This window comes from Cnephaeus nilssonii, assembly GCF_951640355.1.
Source record: "Cnephaeus nilssonii genome assembly, chromosome: 19".
Classification (NCBI taxonomy): Eukaryota; Metazoa; Chordata; class Mammalia; order Chiroptera; family Vespertilionidae; genus Cnephaeus; species Cnephaeus nilssonii.
Genome location: NC_137090.1, coordinates 42,140,959 through 42,163,854, shown reverse-complemented (window position 1 = coordinate 42,163,854; position 22,896 = coordinate 42,140,959). Strand labels below are relative to the sequence as shown.

Below are 22,896 nucleotides of genomic sequence, written 5' to 3'. Positions count from 1 at the left end.
AAATTTCCATTTTCTATTTGCATACAATATATATTTTAATATAATTTTTAAAATTCTAACTTTGTGTCTTATAAGATACAACCTGGTTTAGTGGTTCACATACTTAATTGATAAATAATAGAAATACACATACGTGGGAGTTTTACTGATAGAGGTACACAGTCAAAAAGCTTGGAGAGCATGGATAGAATCTAGATTATATGTTCTTCGAGGTCAGGGATTATTTTCTGCACAAACTATTAAAACATAGTATCCATACAGAAAAGTATACAAATAAGTACACAGCCTGGAGGACAGTCCTGTGGGACTAGCACCGAGATCAAGAAGTAGCTTATTACCAGCCTCCCAGACACCCCGATATGACCTCGCCACCCTTTCCAAAATAACCACTCACCCAAGTTCTAGGAATTTCACGTCAATGGAACCATGCTATATGCGCTTTAGTACTTGGCTTCTTTTGCTCAACATTACAAATGTGGAATTCACTTATATGTAGCAATAGTTTTCTCATCCTCAAAGTGTTGCATTTTCCATGGATAAATGTCATCATGTATCTACTCTCCCAGCCATGGGCCTTGGGCTGTTTTCGGTTTTGGGCTATTCTGAATAGTGCTGCTGTGAACATTGTATGTGTCTTCCAGTGAACATGTGGACACACCTCAGTGAAGCCATCGCTCAGAGGGGATTGCTGAGTCATAGAGGAGGCTGAGCTCAGCTTTGCTAAATATGGCGTTTTCCAACAGGCTCCCACCGTCAGGGTGTGAGCGCTCCAAGTGCATCCCCCCTCACTAATATGTGGTATTTTCCATTTTGCTTTTAGACTTACCACCTGGTCAGTGTATATTGTTACCTCCTTAGGATTTTGGTTGCTTTTCTTGATGATTAATGAAGTTAATCTTTTCATTTATTGGCCATTTGCATATCTTCTTTTGTGAAATGCCTGTTCAAGTCTTTTGCCCTTTTTCTATTGAGCCATCCATCTTTTTCTCATGGATCTATCTCAGCTACCCTGGCCAGGTAGCTCAGTTGGTTGGAGCATCGTTCCAATACACCAAAGTTGTGGGTTCGATCCCTGTTCAGGCCACAGACAAACAACCAATGAATGCATGGATAAGTGGAACAACAAATAGATGTTTCTCTCTGTCTCTCTCTCTACCCGCCCCTCAAATGCAATACATAAAATTAAAAAAAGAGATAAATTCTTTATATACGCTGTCATTTTTCTCTCTCTGTCTCCAGGCTATTTTATAGCATGTGCTTATGGCTCTTCAGGTTGTTGTAGAATGAACTAGCACACATGGTAGGGAAAACTACTCTTGTTGAATGAATGAGGCCTTTATTTCTTTTGTTTATTTTTTGGTTTATGTTAACAGCTTAATTGAAGTATAATTTACATACCAAAAATTTACTTGTTTTAAGTGTACAATTCAATGATTTCCTGAGTTGTGCAAGCATTACCACAATCCAATTTTAGAACATTGTCAGCACCCCTGGAAGAAAGCTTATGTACGCTCTATTACCAGCCCTAGCCCCAGGCAATTGCTAATTTATTTACCGTCTCTTTTAGATTTGCCTTTTCTGGACATTTCATATAAATGCAATCATACAGTACGTAGGCTTTGGTGCCTGGTCTTTCACTTAGTGTAACGTCTTTGAAGTTCATCCATGTTGTAGCATGTGTTAGTGCTCCACTCCTCTTCATGGCCCAGTGAATATTCCATTGCATGGGCCTTGTACCTCTTGTCTATGTGTTCAGCAACTGATGGACATTTGGATTATTTCCACTTTTTGGCTATTGTAAATAGCGCTGCTACGAACATTTCCTACACATTTTTTGGGGGGTGGCCATTTGTTTTCATTTCTCTTAGGTAGATACCTAGGAGGGAATTGCTGGGTCATATGGCAAATTTATGTTCAATGTTTTAAGAAACGGAAACCCTCATATTTCTCTGCCATCCAGCGGCTGATGATGGAAAGGCATATGAAGCTGTCTTGGATAGAAAAGAAACATCTGCCAGCATCTGGATGTGAAATGCACAGTGTTGAGAGAAAGCTAAGAAAGAGACTAAAGCCTGCTCTTAGGTGTTTACAGTCTAATCTGGATGTTCTAACACATGTGTTTATAGACTAACTTGGCAATATGGAAAATTGGAATATGAACAGGGGTCCAGATAATCTATGCAAAATGAATGCAGGAAGTACTGAATGCCCACTCTTTGCAGGACTCAATGCTAAGCTTTTAGAGGGATAGATGGAGGTTTAAAACATAGACGCTATTCCTCCCCTGAGTTACCACAAGTCTAATCAGTAAAATAAGGCTTAGTTATCAAAACATTAAATAATTAAAAATTCAAATAAAAATAAAAATTCAAAATCATAATAGAAGACCGGGGAGGAAGAAGGCAAAGAGGAAAACAGATAAGGGAGAAACTCATCTTTCCTTCAAAATCTTGCAAGAAAACAGAAACCTAGAGTGTGTTGCTTTAACATTTTTGGCATCCCAAAGATGTAAGAATTTTCACCTCTATTATTGCACTGGAAAAAGAAGCGTTGATAATAACTAACCAGGGCCAATGGACTAGATAGATAATAATAATGGCTAATATTTGAATACTTAATGTACCTGGTATTGCTCTAGTTTACATTTTTACTCAATTAATCCTCTTAATAACTCCATGATATAAATATTACTATTATATTCTTCTAATAATGAGAAAAAGGAGCTCAGACAGGTTAAGTAAATTGCCCAAGAGCACATAGCTAGAAAGTGGCAGAATTGAGGTTTGGATGCAGGGAGTGCAGAGCCTACACATTTAACCATCTCAAGTCCCATATTCCAGCTACTGGATTCAGTCTCAATCACAGATGGGGAAATAGACCGAATGGCCTTAGGGATTTGTCAGAGGTTATGCCATTGATTAGATCAGGCCAGAAGTTTCGCTGACTGACAGTCCAGTTTCACTTCTATCAAGACTGCAGTATCACCAGAAAGCCCTTTCTTTTTTCTTTAAAAACAGTTAACTTTTTTTTTTCGAGAGAGAGAGAGAGAGAGAGAGAGAGAGAGAGAGAGAGAGAGAGAACGCAAGCGCGCTCGGTTGTGACCAGGAATTGAACCTGAGACTTCCCAGTGCACAGGATGACATTCCAACCAACTGAGAGCCAGGGCGGAGAGCCCTTTTTTAAGATGCTAGTTGTGGATGGGCTACAAGGACAGTGCCCTGACTCTGGCAAGATGGACTAGAGGAAGCAGCACTTGATGTACAATAAGCCAGACCTGAGTTCAAAGCCTGGGTCTACTGCTGACCAGCCGTATGAGGGTGGGCAAGTCAGACCCTCAGAGCCCAGTTTCTCTACCTGTAAACTGGGGGCAGTAACCACACCAGCTCACATGGTTACAGAAAGGAAATGAAAGAACCGGAACAGGGACAGCCACGAGCAGTTTTGGTGCTGCAGCACTGTTTGGGGTGGGTGATCTAGTGCGAAGTGTAAGGAGGGCTGTGTAGGCTGACATTTCTCACGTCCAAACTGGATTACAGGTTACTCACGAGCACCATGGAGGATTCTGGGTGGAAAAAAGGCTCTGGACCAGCTCTCCTAACTTGAGCTGGGCCCTACCAGCAGATATGAAACCGAGGTCAGCCTGCGAACAGTCACATGTTCCCCTGATACTGGACTTTTCAAACACTTGAATAGGTCAGTTACTTTTAGTGACTGTTTTCTATAACAAATTTTACAGCTCAGCATTTAAGGAATTCTTTTTAAAAAAATATATATTTTATTGATTTATTACAGTGAGGAAGAGAGAGGGATAGAGAGGGATAGAGAGTTAGAAACATCGATGAGAGAGAAACATCGACCAGCTGCCTCTTGCACACCCCCTACTGGGGATGTGCCCGCAACCAAGGTACATGCCCTTGACCGGAATCGAACCTGGGACCTTTCAGTCCACAGGCCGAGGCTCTATCCACTGAGCCAAACCGGTTTCGGCCATTTAAGGAATTCTTAATGGTAGCCCTGGTCAAGATTTGTTTTTCGTGTTTCTAAGCCAAGCAAGGGTTTGTGAATTTGCAATTGATGGAGTATTATAAACAATCTGCATTTGTCAACTTGCCCGTGGCCAGAGGTCAGATTGCGTTGCTCAGGTGAGATGGCTTCAAGGCAGGCCTGGGCATCAGCATATTTTAAAGTTACTTAGGTGATTCTAATGTACAGCCAGGACTGAGAACCACTGACTCAAAGCATAGAAAGATGCGAAAGATCTTAAGGCTCTTATAACCTAAACTGATTTTGTGAAGTATGTCTAGGCCCGTGGTCGGCAAACTGCGGCTCTTTGGCCCCTTGAGTGTGGCTCTTCCACAAAATACCACGGCCTGGGCAAGTCTATTTTGAAGAAGTGGCGTTAGAAGAAGTTTAAGTTTAAAAAATTGGGCTCTCAAAAGAAATTTCAATCGTTGTACTGTTGATATTTGGCTCTGTTGACTAATGAGTTTGCCGACCACTGGTCTAGGCAAACATCGTGAGAGATAAGGCAGGAAAAGTATTGTGGAGGGCCTGCAACACACAGGTTGAGAAGTCTCTACTTAATTTAATAGGCAATAGGGAGCCATGGGAGGTTACTGAGCAAGGATGTAAGGGTGGGCAGGTAGAAGTATACAGAGAAGGTCCAGCGATTTATAGTTTAGAAAATGGATTTTAAGTTTTTCTATGGAGTAGGCTAACAAAGAAACCCAGCTTTCTTTTACTGCTATATTCTCAGTTCAAGGTCAATTTCCTTCAGCACCCATGTTCACTGCCCTTTGTAGGTATCTGGAACATGTTGTGGAATGTGGCAGCCTCCCACGAATGTTTGACTGAGTAAATGAGTGTGGCCCATCTCCATATCAGGAGAACTGGTCCCTTGCGCTGGCCCTTTTGCATGCAAATCGGTGAGGGCCGGTTCTCTTCTGTTCCCTTCATTTATCCTCTAGGGTCTGCTTCTAATTCTACCAACTCCAATTCGTCCCCTCCCCGTGGTGCCTCCTTGCAATACGCTGCCACCCGGCCGGCTTCCGCCTCTGGCGCCAGGCTTCAAACCTGTCTTTCACCCATTGTTCAGTTCCCAGCGAGTCAAGTTCAATCCCAGGTTCAACCACCACGGTGATGGCCACAAACACATTCCCCTACGGGCACCTCGGAGGGGGCGCCCACAGCCGCCCACCACCCTACCTAGAAAACAGGCACAGAGGGGCTTTTCTATTCCAGCGGCCCTAGGTGTTGGGGGTGTGAATGAGAAGACCCTCCCCAGTGACCAGCCCCCTCGGCGAGCGAGCGCCCAGCCCTCAGCGGGCGTGGCCGCTCTGGTCCAGCCCCCGCCCCGCCCCCCTCGTCGCGGAGAGAGATCCTCGGCTCGGCCACCCAACCGCCAGCCCCTCTCCACGTACGCCGGGCCACTCCCTTGCCGCGGAGCCCCGCGGAGGGTGATGCTCGGGATCCCACCTCTCCCGGGAGCTGCGCATTTCCGCGTGCCAAGGCGGCCCCGGCTCCGGCGGGCTCGCGGCGGTGGCCCGCGTTCCGCAGCCCCGGGAAGTTGTCTCCGGAGCCCGCTGCGCCTGGGTCTCCTCCCCCTGAGCCCCGCCCCCCCGCCCAGAGCTGGGATCTGTGAGCTGCCCGGCCCGGGGGCGTCGCCGCCTGCTCTCCGAAACCAGCGAGTCTCTGCTTCGCTGCGCGGAGCGCGCGTTCTCCTCCTGCCTGGGGACCCCCGCGCACCCCCGAGACGGCGCGCGCTCAGAGCGCGGGAGCCCGGAGCGCCGGGCGCCTGGGACCCCGCGGAGCTACTGCCCAGCCCGCGGGGCTCGGCAGGGATGCAGGCTGCGCTGTGAGCCCAGGCGCCAAGGCCATGTCCGGCGCCCGCTGCCGGACCCTGTACCCCTTCTCCGGGGAGCGGCACGGCCAGGGGCTGCGCTTTGCCGCGGGCGAGCTGATCACGCTGCTGCAGGTCCCGGACGGCGGCTGGTGGGAAGGCGAAAAGGAGGACGGTCTCCGCGGCTGGTTCCCAGCGAGCTACGTGCAGTTGCTGGAGGTAAGGGGCAAAGGGCCGGGGGTTGGGAGGTCTGGGGCTCCGGTCCTTGGCGCGCTAGCAGACCTGTTGCCTGCTTCCTGGCTGCCGGAGCCGCCCCTATCCGACGGGCGCCCCGGGGGCAGCCGTAGCGCGCCCGATCCGTAGTTCCGCGCTCCTGTGCGTGGTGAAGGCTGCGGGCGCCCCTTGGGGCGCGAGCAGCGCTGGGATCGTCCCCTGACCGCCCCCCGGTGCCGCGCCTCCCGGCACCTCGCGGCGCCCTGGGAAAGCGAGAACTTGTTGCCTGTGCGAGTTCTGGAGCGGGAGGGCGGGCGCGTTCCCGGCAGTGCTAGGGGCCGGCGAAGGGCTGCTGAGTCCAGCGGTCTAAGGGAGATGCACCAAGTATCGGGGATTGGGAAAGTGGCACCCACTTGTCCCCTCAGCCCCGCGTCTGCATCCCCGAGCCCGGAGCCTTGCAGACCCGTGGACGGTCTTGCTGCCCCGGATCAGGCTGCGTGGCCGCCTCGGGCCGCCCACTTGCTGGTCAGCTGAGCCTGTCTGGCCATCAGCCCGAGCCCCATCAGCAGGCTTGACTCAGGGGTGTCACAGCCTCCAGCCAGCGCCCCCTCCCCTTCAGAATCTGAAAGTGGCTTGTTCCTGGGGTTCTGGCCTGACCCCAGGGCTACAGGGGACCTGTTGAGCCAAATCGACTGGCTGTTTTTTGTCTGGGTGACAGTTGGGAGGGTTCTCCGTCCTCTAATCGCTGAGCTCATGGTCACAGCCTGAGTGGGATCGGAAGTTTCTAAAGTCCTGGAGGCGGAGGTGGGTGGGAGTGGGGGAGGGGGAGGTGACCTTATAGGACATCTCCTTTGGTAAAAGGCTGTCTGACCCGGGGAGTGTTGTAATGAAATGAGCGGTTCCCCGCCAATGTGTACGTATACAGAACGTTCTGGTAAAAGGCTGCCCAAAACATGGAGACTGAATTTGTTTATAATTTAACCCTGACCTACTTCACCAAGAACAAAGTAGCAAATTTTGACAGAAAATGCTGCTTGCAGCTCAAGAAAGGAGAGAAAGGAAAGCAAAGAAGAAAGATAGAGGTGAAATGGTTACAGGGTGAGTTAACCTGGGAAGTATCCAGTGGAAACCTTATTAAAGATGGAGCCTGGCCTCTTAGAGGCACATGGTCCAGAGAAAAACAACAAAATCCTCCTGAATGAATTACGCAGTAGTATTTGAGAGCATGTAGGCTGGAAGGCGCTCCCTCTTACCCCTCCGCCCCTTCCCCCGCCGGCCACAGAGTATGTTCCTAACCCTCTTCTGTATATTTGAGCACCTGTGAGTGTAGGAGAAGCTCAGGTGCACAGATTCGGGTGTGAGGGTAAAGTGAGTATAGTTCCCTACGAAGGCCCAGACCCTCCTTCTTTTCTAGCCCCGAAGCCCCGAGGGAGACTCCTATTTTAGAGTTCCTCTGGTGGCCACACTCTTCCAGGAAATACTGATGTGGACATTTGGCTGTCGGATGTCTGTCTGGCGAGGAGGCGCGTCCCTGGCTGGACTCGGCCAGCTGTGTTTTGGGTGGGGGTGAGGCTGGTGGATTTGTAGCCTGTGTTAGTAAGATGGAGTGTCTGCATTTCTTAGTGGCGGAAAGGGAGGGTGGACCAGACCCAGGGGACGAGCTGACGATCTGCTGGGACAGCCTTGGGTGTGTCAGCCACATCCCGTGGTATTTACATACTTAGGAAATCTCTGGTGCCTAAGGGGCTTTCTCAGACAACTCCCACCAGGACTTGTGGCAGAAGGACCTCAGTGTGAGCAGCTCTGATGAGAAGCCCTTTCATTTGTTGAGTACCTACTAGGCTGAAATACTAGGTGCTAGGCATGGTACGTACACTGTCATCCGTTCCCCTGACAGCTCTGCGAAGGGGGAGGCCCCATACCCATTTTACAGGCAAGTAAACTGAATATGAGAGATGGGGAGGGGATTGCCCAAGGAGCAATGCTTGCATATTTGCTTACCAGCTCAGGTGGCTCAGAATTACCTCTGTGCCTGTGTCTCTTTTAAACATGGTGGCCTGGGCTCAGTGGTCCTAAAAGGCCAGCGAGGGAAGGGTGTGGATCCATGTGGGAAAGGGCAGGTGCAGCCCTGGAGGTCAGCATGGTGGTGACAGCATTCCTAAGGGGAGGCTGAAATACTGGGGCTGAAATGAGGTCAGTTGCTCCTTCCCACTTGGAGCATCTCTCCCGCTAACCCTGAAGCTTGATTTCACTCAGAGCCAGCTGGTTTTCTCACAGGTGGAGGCAGGGGGTGGGGTGGAGGTGGGGGTGGGGGTCTGCGCCCTGAGTCCTGGCACTTTTCAGGGCCAAAGTGATGCAGCTTTGACGGGGAGGATTGTAGACCAGGCCCTTTGTGTCTGTGAGCCTCATCCACGAGCAGGCTGGGCTTCAGGGCTGAGGACTGGCCAGGGATGGAGGCTATGCAAGTGGAGCCCCTCGGGATGGGAGAGTCCTCAAGGACAGACGGATTTAGTGGGGAATGCAGAGCTCTCAGAGGAGCTGCTGGTGGTGGACTGGCCAGCATATGGAAACACGAGACTGGAGGAACACCAGCCAGATGTGTGTCAAGGCTGAGAGTTAGTGCAGAGACCAGGAAGCCAGAGAAGGAGCCCGCTGATCCTGACAGTGGTAAACCTCCTGGATGTTTGCCAGAGGGGTGGCTGGCACTGAGCTGGCTGGGGCCTGGAGTTCAGAAGGCCAGGGGAGCTCTTGGGGACAGCAGTGGAGACAGAATGGGCAACACCAGTCTCCTGGGGGAGGAGTGGGATGGTGGGTGCACAGCTGAGAATGGCACCTCTACTGTAACCGCCACCCCACGTGGAAAACGTGATACCAGAAAACTCCATCTTTTTATTATTATTATATTTTTATTGAGAGAGATAGAAATATCAATGATCAGAGAGAATCAACAATCGGCTGCCTTCTGCTTGCACCACACTGGGGATTGAGCCCGCAACCCGGGCATGTGCCCTGACTGGGAATTGAATAGTGACCTCCTGGTTCATAGGTTGACAGTCAACCACTGAGCCACGCCGGCCAGGCAGGAAACTCCATCTTGATGGAAGATGGCACGAGGGGTTGAGAGCAGTATGTGCAAAATGGACACTCCCCAAGGATTTCTTCCTTGTTCATATATATATTAAAAAAAGAAAAGAAAAGGAGAACTGAGAGCCCAGCTTTGCAGGAAGCATAGCCCATGAAGGGGAGCTGGAGCTAACCCTGAGAGGGCTGACAGATCTGCCCTGGCGGCCAGCCAGGCCTTGGGGAGCGGCCAGTTTGGTGGATTCTGAGCCTGGTTACTGGGGAAATCTCTTTGGTCAAGACTCCGAGGAAAGGGGGAGCCTCTAGGAAAACCTCAGAGGAGGGTGGAGGGCCCTGGTGGAACTAAGGACTGGCCCAAGGATCCTGGCTCTTCAGGGGACGGGGCAGCCTTGCAGGGGTGGCCAGGGGGAGGGGATCAGCTCCTCCCAGAAAAGCGAGGGGGCCTGTAGATCAGACCCGCAGCTGCTGCCTATGACATGTAAAGGCCCATAGATAAAAGCAGCCAGAAAAATCCTTCTGGAGGGTCTCGTCAGCCATGAAGAGGGAGAGTTGAGAACTGTTCTAACCTTTGAGACATGGCTGAGGAGCAGTTGTGATGAAGGAGACCTGATATGAGGCTGGAGTCTGCAGAAGCACATTCTGTGGGCTCCAAGCCAGGCCCCAGATCACCTCCATAGACTTGGAGGCCCAGCAGGGGAGGAGGTTGTCACCAGACTTTTGGGTACATGGAGGCTGAGGAACAGCTTCCGGGAAAGACAGATGGAGGAGGGAGCCCGATCTCCATCCCCAGGGAAGAGCTGGAGAGGCAGTCATGGCCCAATGGCTGGGCAAGTTCAGTAGCCTAACCCTGGCCCAGGAATTCCTTGTGGCCTGTTTTTACCTGGAATGGAGATAAGAGGTCAGGGACCTGGAAGATACTGTAAGACATCTGAAAAAACTCCCAGAGCTTTGGGAAATACTTCTGGGGTTAGTAAGATTGGAATGCAAACACGACAGACAGAATTTTCCTTGACCCACATGCTGTTCCTGGAATCCATGATCTGGCTGGAAGGTCTAGACCTCAGGTACAGACAGAATAGGATGCTGTTTGCCAGGAGCTAGACAATTGTAGAGAGTCACCCTTGAACTTGGCCTCTTTCTCTCTGCCTTCTCTTCCCTGTTGTGACTGTGCTGTAGAGTTACGAGGTTTGGCTGTGGGAGAGAGATGTGGAGCTGGGGGAGATGGCTGTGCTATCAATAATTAAGGAACGATGTTTTATCTATTGCCATGCAACAAGCCACCCCAAAACGTAGTTCTCAGAACAACCATTTATTGTTATCTCACACATCCTGTGGGCTGACAGGACTCTTTGGGTGGTTCTTCTGCTGGTCTGTCTCGGAGTCTCCCATGCGTCTGGAGGCAGATGGCGCCTGGAGCTGGAGTCCTGGAGTGTCCCCTGGGCTGGAACCTCCAACATGGTGCCTTGGTATTCTTCCGTGTGGCCTTTCTCTCCACGTGGTGGCTCATCCTCCAGGGCCTTTCCATGTGGCCTTTCGCTTCAGCAGGGCACTTGAAGTTTCACACGGTGGTTGGCTTCTAAGAATGCAAAAGTTCAAATTGTCTGGCCTTCTTAAGGCACTTCGGTCAAGTAAGTCACAGGACCAGTCCAGATTCAGTGTGGGAGGGAGGTGCCTACAGGTGGATTCAGGGAGGCCAGGTTCACTGAGGACCATTTTGCAGACTAGCTACTCAGAAGGGTAGGGGGAAAGCAGTCCGGACAGATGATCCATTCCAGAGGAAGCAGTGCCAGGCCAGACGGAGGAGAGGGCCTCCAGAGGGAGGGAAAGGCAGGAGACTTGGCCGTCTGCTAGGAAATCCTCCATTGCCATCCTTGGCGGAGTTTCTTCTTTTTCAAGATGCCAGGGATTTCTTTATAAAGGCCACACAGTAAATGATGCAGCTGAATTTGCAACCCGATTTTCCTGTCCCTAAAGCCTGGGTCTGTCCACTGGCCTGTTGACATACCAGTCCAGCGTTTTCAGGTCGGAGCTATTTGATGCTGGTTATTAATAGACACAGAGCTGCCTGACATCTGGTAGATGTTTGACAAATTGATTTTAACACAGGGCCTTTCTTTCTGTAATGGGAACATTTCCTAATGTGGGTGTTGCCTTGTCCCTCATGCCAATAATTTTTAAGGCGGTCATCAGCTCTGTTCCCCAAAGGTGTAATTAGGGCCGGTGGCTCGTGGAGTATGTAATCGTGACCCAGAAGACCAAGGTGCTGCTTTCAGCAACTTCACTAAGTCCTCCTGCCCTTTGACTTGGGGGGCTGTGGCCCTCATTTGTAGCTCCTGCTGTTTGCGCGTCTACCTTTGGCCCTGCCCTGTCCGCCCACCTCTGTTCTGGAGGAGCCTTCCCTCCTGTACTGGTCTGTCCAGATGGCCTCGCCACAGGCCTGCAGAGCCGTGGGCGGGGCTTACAGATACCACGGATTGGGGCATCTCCACAAAAGTTCCCTAGCAACAAGTCGGCAGGAATCCGTGACATGTTAACCACCGCCTGAATCCCACGTCCATTACTACTTAGAAGCATGAATGAGATGCTGACCTTCCTGTACTCTCCTCAGCCTGAAAGGGCCCAGCTCTTACCTAATGGCCTGGTGGACTTCACCTGTGAGCATGGAAGCTGGTCTCCACTTCCCGGGTGAAAGAAAATGTTTGGTAAACCAGGAAGCCTTGTATACATGTAAAGTATTAGGCTTTTTCTTTGTTTGTTTAATTTGATTTTTATAGAGAAAGACAGGGAAAGGGGGAGAGAGAGAGGGGGGGGGGGGGGAGAGAGAGAGAGAGAGAGAGAGAGAGAGAGAGAGAGAGAGAGAAACATCGATGTGAGAGAGAAACATTGATTGGCTACCTCCCACATGCCCCCTATTGGGGATCAAGCTCGCAACCCAGGCATGCGCCCCAACTGGGAATCGAACCGGCAACCTTTCTGTGCACAACACGCACCAACTGAGCCACAAGAGCTGGGGCGGTATTAAGATTTGTAGCAGGCCACTCCAGGGGACGTTGTTTTCCCAAATTGCTCTCTTATTACTCACAGCAGCAGGGTGACACATGACAAGCTTTCTAATAGAATGTCAGGACTGATCTCCTTGTACTTAATTGCGCAATTAATGTCTGCCTCTCTCCTTGCGTGGCCAGGCTCCTGGGGTGGCGTCGGTACCTATGGAGAGAAGTGGAAATGGTGGCCAGCAGGGGTCTGGCGTGTCCTCTGGCAGACCAGAGCCTGCAGGACTGTGGAGGTGTAGATGTAACAGGTGCAGGATCGTGTGAGGTTTCTGTGGACTCACGGGGACTCACCCACCTCCTCCTTTCACACGTAGTGTTTTCCCTGACTACCATCTGATCAAGGTTGTTTTTAGGGGAACTTTCTGGTTCACTGAATTTGCCTCACTTCTTGAGCTGGTATCCAGACTGGATCCCAGGTACTCAGATTTCACATGTGCAAACTGAACTCAGTCTCTCCTCCCTTCACTGCCCTCTCCCCCGGCTCGCCATGCCAGAGTGGAAGTCTCCAGCATCTATTGTCCATCTATTGTCACCTGACACTGTCCCTCCACCCTCTTCCCGTCCTCGCCGCTTCCTCCGGTTAGCAAGCCTTGCCGGCTCTCCCTCAGAAACATTTCTCAAAGCCTCTCCTTCTCCACTTGCGTCTGCAAACTTTCTGTAGAGGCCAGGAAACATTTCAGGCTTCGCGCCCGGGAGACAAAGTCGAGTCACAGCTGCGTCACTGTCACTCGCAGGGTGCCAGAGGCGGTGAGAAGCCGTGAGAGCGCGCATATGGTCCCTGTCACAGCACTCAGCTCTGCCCTCGGAGTGTGGAAGCAGCCACAGATGATCCCCAAGTTAGTGGGCGTGGTTGTGTTCCGATAAAACTTTATTTATAGGCACCGAAACTTGAATTTGCTTTAATTTTCGTATGCCATGAAGTCTTCTTCTTCTTTTGCTTTGTTTTCAACCATTTAAAGATGTCAAAGCCCTTCTCAGCTTATGGGCTGTATGTAGTTTGCCAGTCCCTGTCCAAAAGTTGGTCATTCATTGATCCAGCAATCTTTAATCGAGTGCTTCTGATGGGCTGTGAGCACTGTAGGTGCTGGAGGTGAAGTCGTGAAAGATGGAGATGGTAAACGAGCAAGAAGAAATATGATAATTCCAAGGGAGTGTGTGGCCAATGAAACAGGGTACTGCGATGGAGTGGGAGGAGCAGCGGAGAAGACCTGGTAAGACTGTCAGGGAAGGCTTCTCCAAGGAGGTGGTGGCATTGAGCAGAGACCTGAGTGAGGCACAGGAGCCAGCCAGCCATGGGAGTATTTGGGGAGAAATGATTTGAGGCAGAGGCACTACAAATGCAAATAATCCTGAAGAGGAGAGTGTATTTGATATATTTGAAAGGCCAGACTATTCCAGAATGGTTAGAGAGTGGTGAGCAAGAGCAAGAGAGGTTGGGATGGGATAGAGAGGGGGGGGGGTAAGTTGAATAGTCTCCCCCACCCCCCAATATACGTAACTTTATATTTCTATAAGAATTTAATTTATGCATCTATTTTAAATATATTTTTATTGATTTCAGAGAGGAAGGGAGAGGAAGAGAGGGATAGAAACATCCATGATGAAAGAGAGTCATTGATCGGCTGCCTCCTGCACGCCCCCTACTGGGGATCGAGCTCGAAACCTGGGCATGTGCCCTGACTGGGAATCGAACCATGATCTTCTGGTTCATAGGTCAACACTCAACCACTAAGCCATACTGACCAGGCAAATTTAATTTATATTTTGAGTCCCTACTCTGCATGGTGGGAGAAATGTCCTGTCAAATAATTTGGGATTTTTTTGCCCTTTCCCAGGTTTGCATTTATGTTCTGGGGACTTAACTAAAAACTTCCTTCCAAGGGTCCAGGTGCTCCTCAATGTCCTTTGGGCATCTGCTGGGCTGCCTTCCCCCTGTGTGCGTTTCTCTTGTCTGTCCCTCCGATTGCCAGAGACAGTCTCCGGTCGGAAGGGTCCCCCCAGCTGGCACTCTCTCCTCTCCTGAACAATTTTTGGGAGGACAGGTATTCTTCTTCTGCCTCCACTGTTGTGCTGGTAAATGTTTAACAACCAGCTGGGGTGTGGGGGGTGGAGGGTTGAGGGTGGAGTGAGGGAAGTCCCAATTTGTAGCTTTTGTCAATTTCAGGGGGGGGGGAGTAAATACTCTCACCATGGCTGTATGTTTCAGGAAACTACTGATTTTTTTAATTGAATATATTTGACATATAGCATTGGGTAAAGTTGAGCTGTTAATTTGATGCACTTACATATTGTAAGTGATTGCCATTACAGCAATATTTAGCACCTCTATTACATTACATAATTAACCTTTCTTTTGAGTGGTTGGTAGATAGTTTTCTAAGTGCAGCAGAAACCTTGATTGAAGTGTGGAGAATGGATGTGAAGAGGGCTGGCAGGGAAGCCAGACCCGTCAGGAAGCGTGGAGCAGGGTGGTGGAAGTGAGACGGTGAGAAGTGGATGGATTTGAAATCTATTAGAAGGTGGATGAACTGGAGTGGGGAGGGGGGCTAGCAAGGGGCCTCACCTCTTGCAGATCAGTTGCAATGCACTTTTTCCTGCTGGACTTTCCTCATTTGTGAATCATTCATTCTGCCACCAGAGATCTCTTCCTTGAAAAATGATGTAAAAAGCAAATAAAAATGGGCAAAAGTCAGTATCTTAATGCCAAAAGTGCTTTTATAAATTATTTTTAAAACAAAGGAACACATCTGTACAAGAATGGCCAAGAGCTTGGATAGATACTTTATAATAAAGATATACAAAGTCATCAGCATATCCGTTTTCACTAGTAATCAGAGAATTGCAAATTTTAAAAAAGATAGCTTTAATAAAAACTGTCAAAAAGAAATGAATGAGTATTGGCAAGGGTGTAGGAAAATCGTCATATGCTCCCTCAAGGGAAATCTGGACGTATACCTTTAAAAGGTAACACGCACGTGCGCTCTGACCCAGCAATTCCAGTTGTGGAAATGACTCAGGAAGCATCTCAAGGAGGAGCTGTACGCCCAGAGCGCCCGTGCAGCGTTGCTTCTCACGGAACACGAGCTGTTAAAATGCGGTTCACCTGTGAGCAGCACAAGGTTAGGCATGCAGAAGGGGCTCCGTCTCTATAATGGAACTGAATTGGAAACATAGAAACTGTTGGTCCATCATGCTAAGTGTCTTAATGGAGTTAGTACAGTTCAGAGTTTGCCTATGACGAGGCAAAAAGCGATGGTGTGTCCAGGAATGAGTTGCTTTCTAAAAGCAGGGACTGTGTGTGCCATGCATTCTGTACTTAACCTTTTGTGGAAAGAACAGGTTGAAGAAATACTTGCTGGCCCAGGGCCCTGTTCTTTTAAATATCCTTAGTAACAGCAAATCTTTGTCTTTCGAGGGGTGGATTTGATTTTTTTTTGGAAACAGCCAAAATTCATTGGGAGCCAAGACTGGTGTGTCTGGCTATCACCATGTCTATCACCATGTTACAAAAAAAGAATTGAAAGCAGCTTACCAAAAAGCATATGGTACAATAAGATAAAAGCATAAATATGTGAGGAAATCTGGGGAAAGAAGAAAGTAAGATGGAGTGAAGTCTGAAGAGTGAGGAGGCTAATTAAGTAATGCTCTTTAGGGTTTAAAGGGTCCTACCTTCAAGTAACGACGTGCTTGTGTAGTTCTCCATGGGGAGTAACAGAAATGTCCTGAAAACGGGCAGCATTGTGTGCTTATGTGCTGTATCAGTCAGGATGGGTTAGGACTTGCTGCCATAACAAACCCCTCATCTCAGTGGTTAAAACAACATGGTTTTGCTTCTTCCTCATGCTGCAAGTCTGTTGCAAGTTGGGTTAGGGTTGTAAGACCTTCTGGGACCTAGGATGACAGAGCAACCAGTATGTAGGATCTTGCTATTGACCATGTTAAAACAGCGTGTTCTTAAAGCTTCTGCTCAGAGGTGACACCTGACATTTGTGCTCATATTTTATTGACTACAACACAGCCACACCTCACTTTAAGTGGGTGGGGAAATTCAATCCTAGGGTGCCAGAAAGAGAAAAGGAGCAAGCTGAATTCATCTGGATGGACATGTATTCAGGACCTGTACTCAGGGGATCCCCTCTGTCTCCTCTATTTCAGTCTTGGCGTTTTACCAGAATGGTTCTGTATCCTAACACAATTGTGGGTAGCCGCTCAGTGCTTCTCATACAGATTTCAATGCTTCTAGAGCAAGACTTCTCAAAATTAATCTGATGGATCTTGTTCGATGCAGATTCTGACTCAGTAGGTCTAGGAGGAGGCCCGAGATCCTGCATGTTTGACAAGCGTTCACTGCTACAAGGACTTAAAGCCACAGTGCAGGCCTTGGCAGGTGCTGGCTCCTGACAGCCAGGATGAACTCTTACTCTCCAAGTCAGAGCTCCCCTCCCACAAGCTGTCCTTCATCTGCATACTGCTGGACACACTAGTAGATAGCTGGCCAATACTTGGCCTGATCCCAGACTTCTGGGATTTTTTTCCTTGAGGTGAATACATCGGTCACTACCTTTGAGCACCTACTGTGTGCCCTGCTCCCTGCAAGGCTCGAAGGATACAGCCAAGACCTGGAGCTGAGGTTAGCAGCTCTTCTTGGGGGAGCCCTTGGAGATGTGTTACTCCCTCCAGGGGACTGTCAGTTACCTCTCCAGACCGAAGTTTCATGCATGTTCTGCTGGAATGAAATCCCTTCCAGACATTTAGCATTCATCGTTTTTTCTCGGATGCCTTCATTCCTCCTCCCATCTCATTTGCTTGTCAAATGCACAGAGCACTCCAGGATCAGTCAACAAAAAGCTAATTAAGTTATAAAAACTCTGTGGAGATGATGCTTTACAAATTCTACACAAATGAGTCCTTGTCCTAATTTTATCAAGACAAAGGATCCTTATTTTAGCAGTGGCTCATGGAAGGGTGTCATCGAGGCATTTGTCTTTTGATTGTACGATAATTTAGAAATAGAAATAGGAATTTTGAGTCTACTGTTCTCACTGAGCAAGTGCTTTATTGATAAATAGCTGCAAGCCTTTGTTGTGCTTCCAGTGAAAAATAAAACCATGTTGCATTTTTGATAACCAAGGATATACTCAACACAAAATCTAGTCTGGTACTCAGTGTCATGTGTTCATATTACTAAAGGGTTGGAGTACCTGGGGCCTGTCTCCTGGTGTGGGCACATGGAACCTACCTGAACAACATTACAGCATTAGTGGAGGGCACGAAGCCTGGCACCTCTCAGACATTAATGTGCATGCAGGTCACATGGGGTTCTTGTTAAAATGCAGATTCTGCTTCAGTAGGTCTGGAGTGAGGCCGAGACTGCAATTTCTCACTGAGTCCCATATGCTGCTGCTGCTGCTGTGCTGCTCTGTAGGCCACAACTTGAGCAGCAGAGCATTGGAGTACCCTAAGGAGTTTTTAAGTTTGCAATCCTGGAATTAGATTGGATTTAGTTTCTTTTTTTTCTTTTTTATCTATTTATTTTTTAATTGATTTCGGAGAGGAAAGGAGAGAGACAGATAGAAACATTAATGATGAGAGAGTGTCATTGATCAGCTGCCTTCTGCACGCCCTACACTGGGGATCTAGCCCACCACCCAGCTATGTGCTCTGACCAGGAGGTCAAACAAACTGTGACCTCCTGGTTCATAGGTCAACGTGCAACCACTGAGCCACACCGGCTGGGCAGTTATATTTTTTTTAATCCTTACACAGGACATGCTCGTTGATTTTTAGAGAGAGGGCAAGGGAGAAAGAGAGAGAGAAACATTGATCAGCTGCCTCCCGTACACACCCCGACTGGGGATTGAACCCAAAACCTAGGTATGTACCCTGACTGGGAATCAAACCTGTGACCTTCCAGTGTATGGGATAGCTCTCAACTAACTGAGCCACACTGGCCAGGGCTTCTTTTTCTATTTTTAAAGAGGCTATACAGGGTCAAGGAAAGAACACAGGCTTTGGAATGGACCTCACTTTGAGTCTGTTTAATGTGAGGACAGAGATAGGAGGTGGTAAAATGCAGGTCTGGAAGAGGGGTATCTGGTGTTCTTATTTGCCCAGAGGGTGCCTTGACCAGGGGGTGGAGGAGGGACTCAGGAATGCTTTCCTGGGCCAGGACCAGGCTATGGGGGAAGAAAGGCCGGGGGCAGAGTGGTGAGTGCATGGGCGTGGTGGGCCCAGGGTCTTGACTGCTGTGTGAACACAATAGCAGAGAGAGAGAGAGAGAGAGAGAGAGAGAGTCCGGGATGGACTTGCTAGATACCAACAGTGTTAGGAAAACAGTGGGAACATGGCCTCCACATCTCGAGGCACTTTATTGGTTCCAAGGGGATGCTGCGTGCCTGGTGTGGTTTGGCTTGTGGGCCAGATGGGAGCCCTGCAGCTACCCCAGTGTGGACTGCCCAGACCATATTCAAGGGTGGGGCGGAACCTCTCTCTCCCCAGGCGGGCTGTCCAGTGCAGGGCACGAGTGGCAGCTCTGAGTTCAAATCCTGCCTCAGCCCCTGCTGCCTGAGAGGCCTGGGCAAGTTGCAGAATCTCTGCGAGTCTCACGGGGCTCCAGCGAGGTAGCCGGTGCCTTGGATACACTCTGTTCATGGAGCGTATGCCCCATATGTTCTGGGGATCATTCCAGTTGAGAGCTGCCAGTTAACTGGTTTTTTTATGGGGGGGCTGCTGGGGTGGGAGAAACCTGTTTCCATGGGCCCCTCCAAGGTCACGGTTGCAAGACTATCTGGTTGACTGTGTGGTCACGGTCTTCAGGTGGGCACACCTCACTGAGCATCTTATCAGATGGAGACTCAGATTCAGAAGGTCTGGGTTTGGCCTGAGAGTCTGCATTTCTGACAAGCTCCCAGGAGCGGCTGGTGTTGGGCCCACCCTTTGAGTAGCAAGACTGTAGAGCACTTTGGGAGGGTTTCCAGGACACAGGTTCTACTGGTGAAAGCAAGGAAAGCTGGCCAGTTCTGGTTTACTTTGGAACTGCTGCGTCATGGTTGCTGCTACTCAGACGGGGCTAATTAGTCTTAATTGCTTCTTACCTGGGTCTAATGGGCCTCTGGCTGCCCGGCTGCCCCCAGAAGAGGTTCTTGTGAGGAGGGAAAGGCTGTTGGGCGGGAGAGGTGAAATGCAAGAGGCTGCTGAAAGGGCTTACGCATTTCTTTTATCTTTGCCGAGCCCTAGAGCCAAGCAAAGGTTGGTTTCACGGAGCTGGGTGGAAATTCTCTTGATTTATTTTGTTTGGGTATTTACTTTTATTAAAGTATCGTGGACATACAACTTTATATTATTTTCAGGTGTACAACATAGCGCTTGGAATTTCTATTCCTTACAATGTGATTGCCACAATGAGTCCAGTAGCCATCTGTCACCATACAAAGTTATTACAATAATATTGACTCTTTCCCCTGTGCTGTACATTATATCCATGACTTGTTTTGCCACTTATAGGTGGAATCTACAAACAAACAAACAAAAGAACCAATGAGACACAGCAGAAACAAACTCAGATAGAGAACAAGCTGATGGCTGGCAGAGGGCGGGGTGCGGGAGGGGTGAAAAAGGTGAAGGGGAAGAAGTGGTACAAACCTCTAGGTCCAAATTCTCTTTGGAAAGTTGCTCAGAAGCTACTGCTCTGCGGGCTGAAAACTGGAGGTGGTGTTCACTCCACAAATCAGGTCCCCCACAGCCCTTGGGGTGCCCGCGTCCATTCTCCGTAGTGACGCCGCGGGCGGTAATTTTTCCAGCCAGTTGGATCTGAAGCTCCTGGTGAAGACCTTCCGTAGGCTTTTCATCGCCTTTACTGTGTAACGCACCTCAGCTTTGCTCACGAGGCCCTTTGTGCCCGGGCCTCAGCCTGCGTCCCATCCCAGCTGCGTTCACATGCACAATGCTGTCAAAAGGATGCAGCTCTGCTTCTCTCTTTTCTTTTTTGTTTTGTTAATCCTCACCTGAGGATATTTTTTCCTTTGATTTTGTTTGTTTGTTTCAATAAAGTGGAAGGGGGGGGGGGGGGGAGAGAGAGAGAGAGAGAGAGAGAGAGAGAGAGAGAGAGAGAGAGATGCATGTGAGAGAGACACATCAGTTGGTTGCCTGCTGCTCAGGCCCTGACTAGAATGAGCCTGCAACCCAGGTATGTGCCCTTGACTGGGAACCTGAGACCCTTTGGTGCATGGGCCAACGCTCCAACCACTGAGCCACACCAGCCAAGGAAAACTTTGCTTTCTCTTGCTGTGTCCTAGCACATGCCACTTCTCTGAAGTAACCTTCTTCCCCCATCTGCTCTTTTACTCTCCATACCTTTTTATTTTTTAAAAAATACATTTTTATTGATTTCAGAGAGGAAGGGAGAGGGAGAGAGAGATAGAAACATCAATGATGAAAGAGAGTCATTGATCAGCTGCCTCCTGCACGCCCCCCATTGGGGATCGAGCCAGAAACCCGGGCATGTGCCCTGACCAGGAATCAGACTGTGACCTCCTGGTTCATAGGTCGATGCTCAACTACTGAGCCACACCAGCCAGCACTCTCACTGCCTTTTTAAACAATCCTCACCCAAAAATATGTTTTTATTAATATTTAGGGAGAGAGAGAAAGAGAAACAATGTAGTGAAGGCAACAGACAATTCCAGCAAGTGGGGTGAGCGTGCTGAGAGGTCTAAGGATGCGAGAGCTGAGTCAGCAGTCTTCCCAGCAGACTCACGCCAAAGCCAAGGATTGAGAACAAGTTAATCCAGCTAAAAAGGAAAAGAAAAGAGGGTCATAGCAAAAAGATGAGTAACCAGTTAAAAATGGGCAAAGAATACGAATAGACATTTCTCCAAAGATATACAACCTGCTGATAAGCACAGGAAAGATGCTCCACATGTTGAGTCACCTGCAAAGTGCATACCGAACGACAGGGAGATCCCTTCACACCCCCGCCTGGCTGTAATGAGAAAGGCAGAGAATAACAAGTGCTGGTAAGGATGCAGAGAAATCGGAGTCCTCACACACTGCCGGTGGGACTTGATGCAGCCACTTTGGAAAACAGTCTGGCAGTTTCTCAATGTTAAACAGAAGAGTTACCAAATGACCTAGGAATTCCACTCCTAAGTATATACCTAAGAAAAATGAAAATATATATCCGCTCGAAAGCTTGTACACAAATGTTGATAGGAGCAAGACTCAGCCAAAAATGAGAACCTGATGAATGGATAGATAAAATGGGGCATATCCGTTGAATGCAGTGTTATTTAGCCATAAAAAGGAGTGAGCACTGACTCATGCTACAGCATGGATTCTTTGCCCCTTTTCAGCTGGGTTACTCATCGTTTTGCTATGGACCCTCTTTTCTTTTCCTTTGCCTTTTTAGCTGGATTAACTTGTTCTCAGTCCTCGGCTTTAGTGTTAATCTGCTGGGAAGACTGCTGACTCAGCTCCCCGCGTCCTTCTAGGCCTCTCAGCACTCACCCCACTTACTGGGATTGTCTGTTGTCCTCACTACATTGTTGGTTTTTCAAGGTCAAGGGTTGGGTCTCTGATCTTCGTAGACTTAACCCTCAGTGCATAACCAGGCATAGGCACTGAATTAAAAAATGAAGGACATAATTCAGTCATTTCATCTGTGGTGCTGATGGCTACAGGACGCTGGGTTTGCTAACCAAGGTAGCTATTTGGCTTCACATGGGGAAAAATAATAATAAAGAGTTTGCAGAGTGACATTCTTCCAGAATCTCTGTTCCCCACCCAGGCGTCTGGCACATACAAACTGTGGGTAACAAGACAGATTGGGAAAGAGAGTGTGTGCTCCTCAGAGCACAGCATCCCCGCTGTGGGAGCACGTAACTCAGATTACGTGACGTAGGACTGCTACTCTGTGAAGGGCAGCACATTGTTATTTCCCGCCGCCTTGGGCTGTTTGATTACTGGGCACCCCTGGGACCCCAGAGTGGGAGTGATCTGGTTTAGGCAGCCTGCTGCTGCAATGGTGTTTAGAGCTGATCACACCTGGGTTTGGATGCTGGCTGTATGAGACATTGAGTACATTACTTACCTGACCTTGGACCTCAGTTTCCATATCTTTAAAATGGGGATAATAAGGCTCACGCCAGAGGATCGCTGTGAAAGTTAGAATTGTCTGCTTTAATGTGAATGTTCCACGGAGAGCCTGGTTCAGGGCGCAGGATGTGCTGGTGGCCCTGTGGCCACGTGTTTCTGGTTTCCCGTGCGTGAGTCAGGGCTGAGCAGTATTATTTGCTTTTTCTTAGTAACAGAAATCTGCTTCCCCGAGAGTCACTCCAGACCTCTTGTCTCCATTTCTGGTGGTGACCTTGTCTTTCTGGCTCTCGTCACCTCAACCCAGTTTCCATTGTGGTTCCTCCAAACCCCTTCTGTGCAGTTCAGTGTCACTGAAGATGTGTTTGCCCAAGGAAGTCCTGGCCTTCTGTGGGTGGGTCTTCAGCTTTGTCATAGTGTGTTCAGACCACAGTCTTAAAGCAGAAACTCTTCTGTTGAACCACCTGAATCTCCTCTCATCCGGACCCTCCCTGGGTGCGACCAGGATGAGAATCTGAGCCACAGGTAGTAATTAAGGGGAGTCTTATCTGGAGCACGTGGCAGATAAGCCTGAACACAGGTTTTCTGCAGAAGATTGCATCCATAGGCCCTAGACCTCGC

At 49.1% G+C, this 22,896-nt stretch overlaps 1 protein-coding gene across 1 annotated transcript in view; it reads left to right on the top strand.

Moving 5' to 3' along the window:
• Positions 1–5,393: 5,393 nt before the first annotated feature.
• The window catches only part of GAS7 (growth arrest specific 7), a 202,361-nt gene continuing 184,858 nt past the window's right edge, over positions 5,394–22,896 (top strand). Inside the window, exon 1 of the mRNA XM_079798332.1 lies at positions 5,394–6,058. Coding sequence (XP_079654458.1) covers positions 5,876–6,058 — 183 coding nt within the window. The 5' untranslated portion in view covers positions 5,394–5,875. The remainder of the gene's footprint in view (positions 6,059–22,896) is intronic.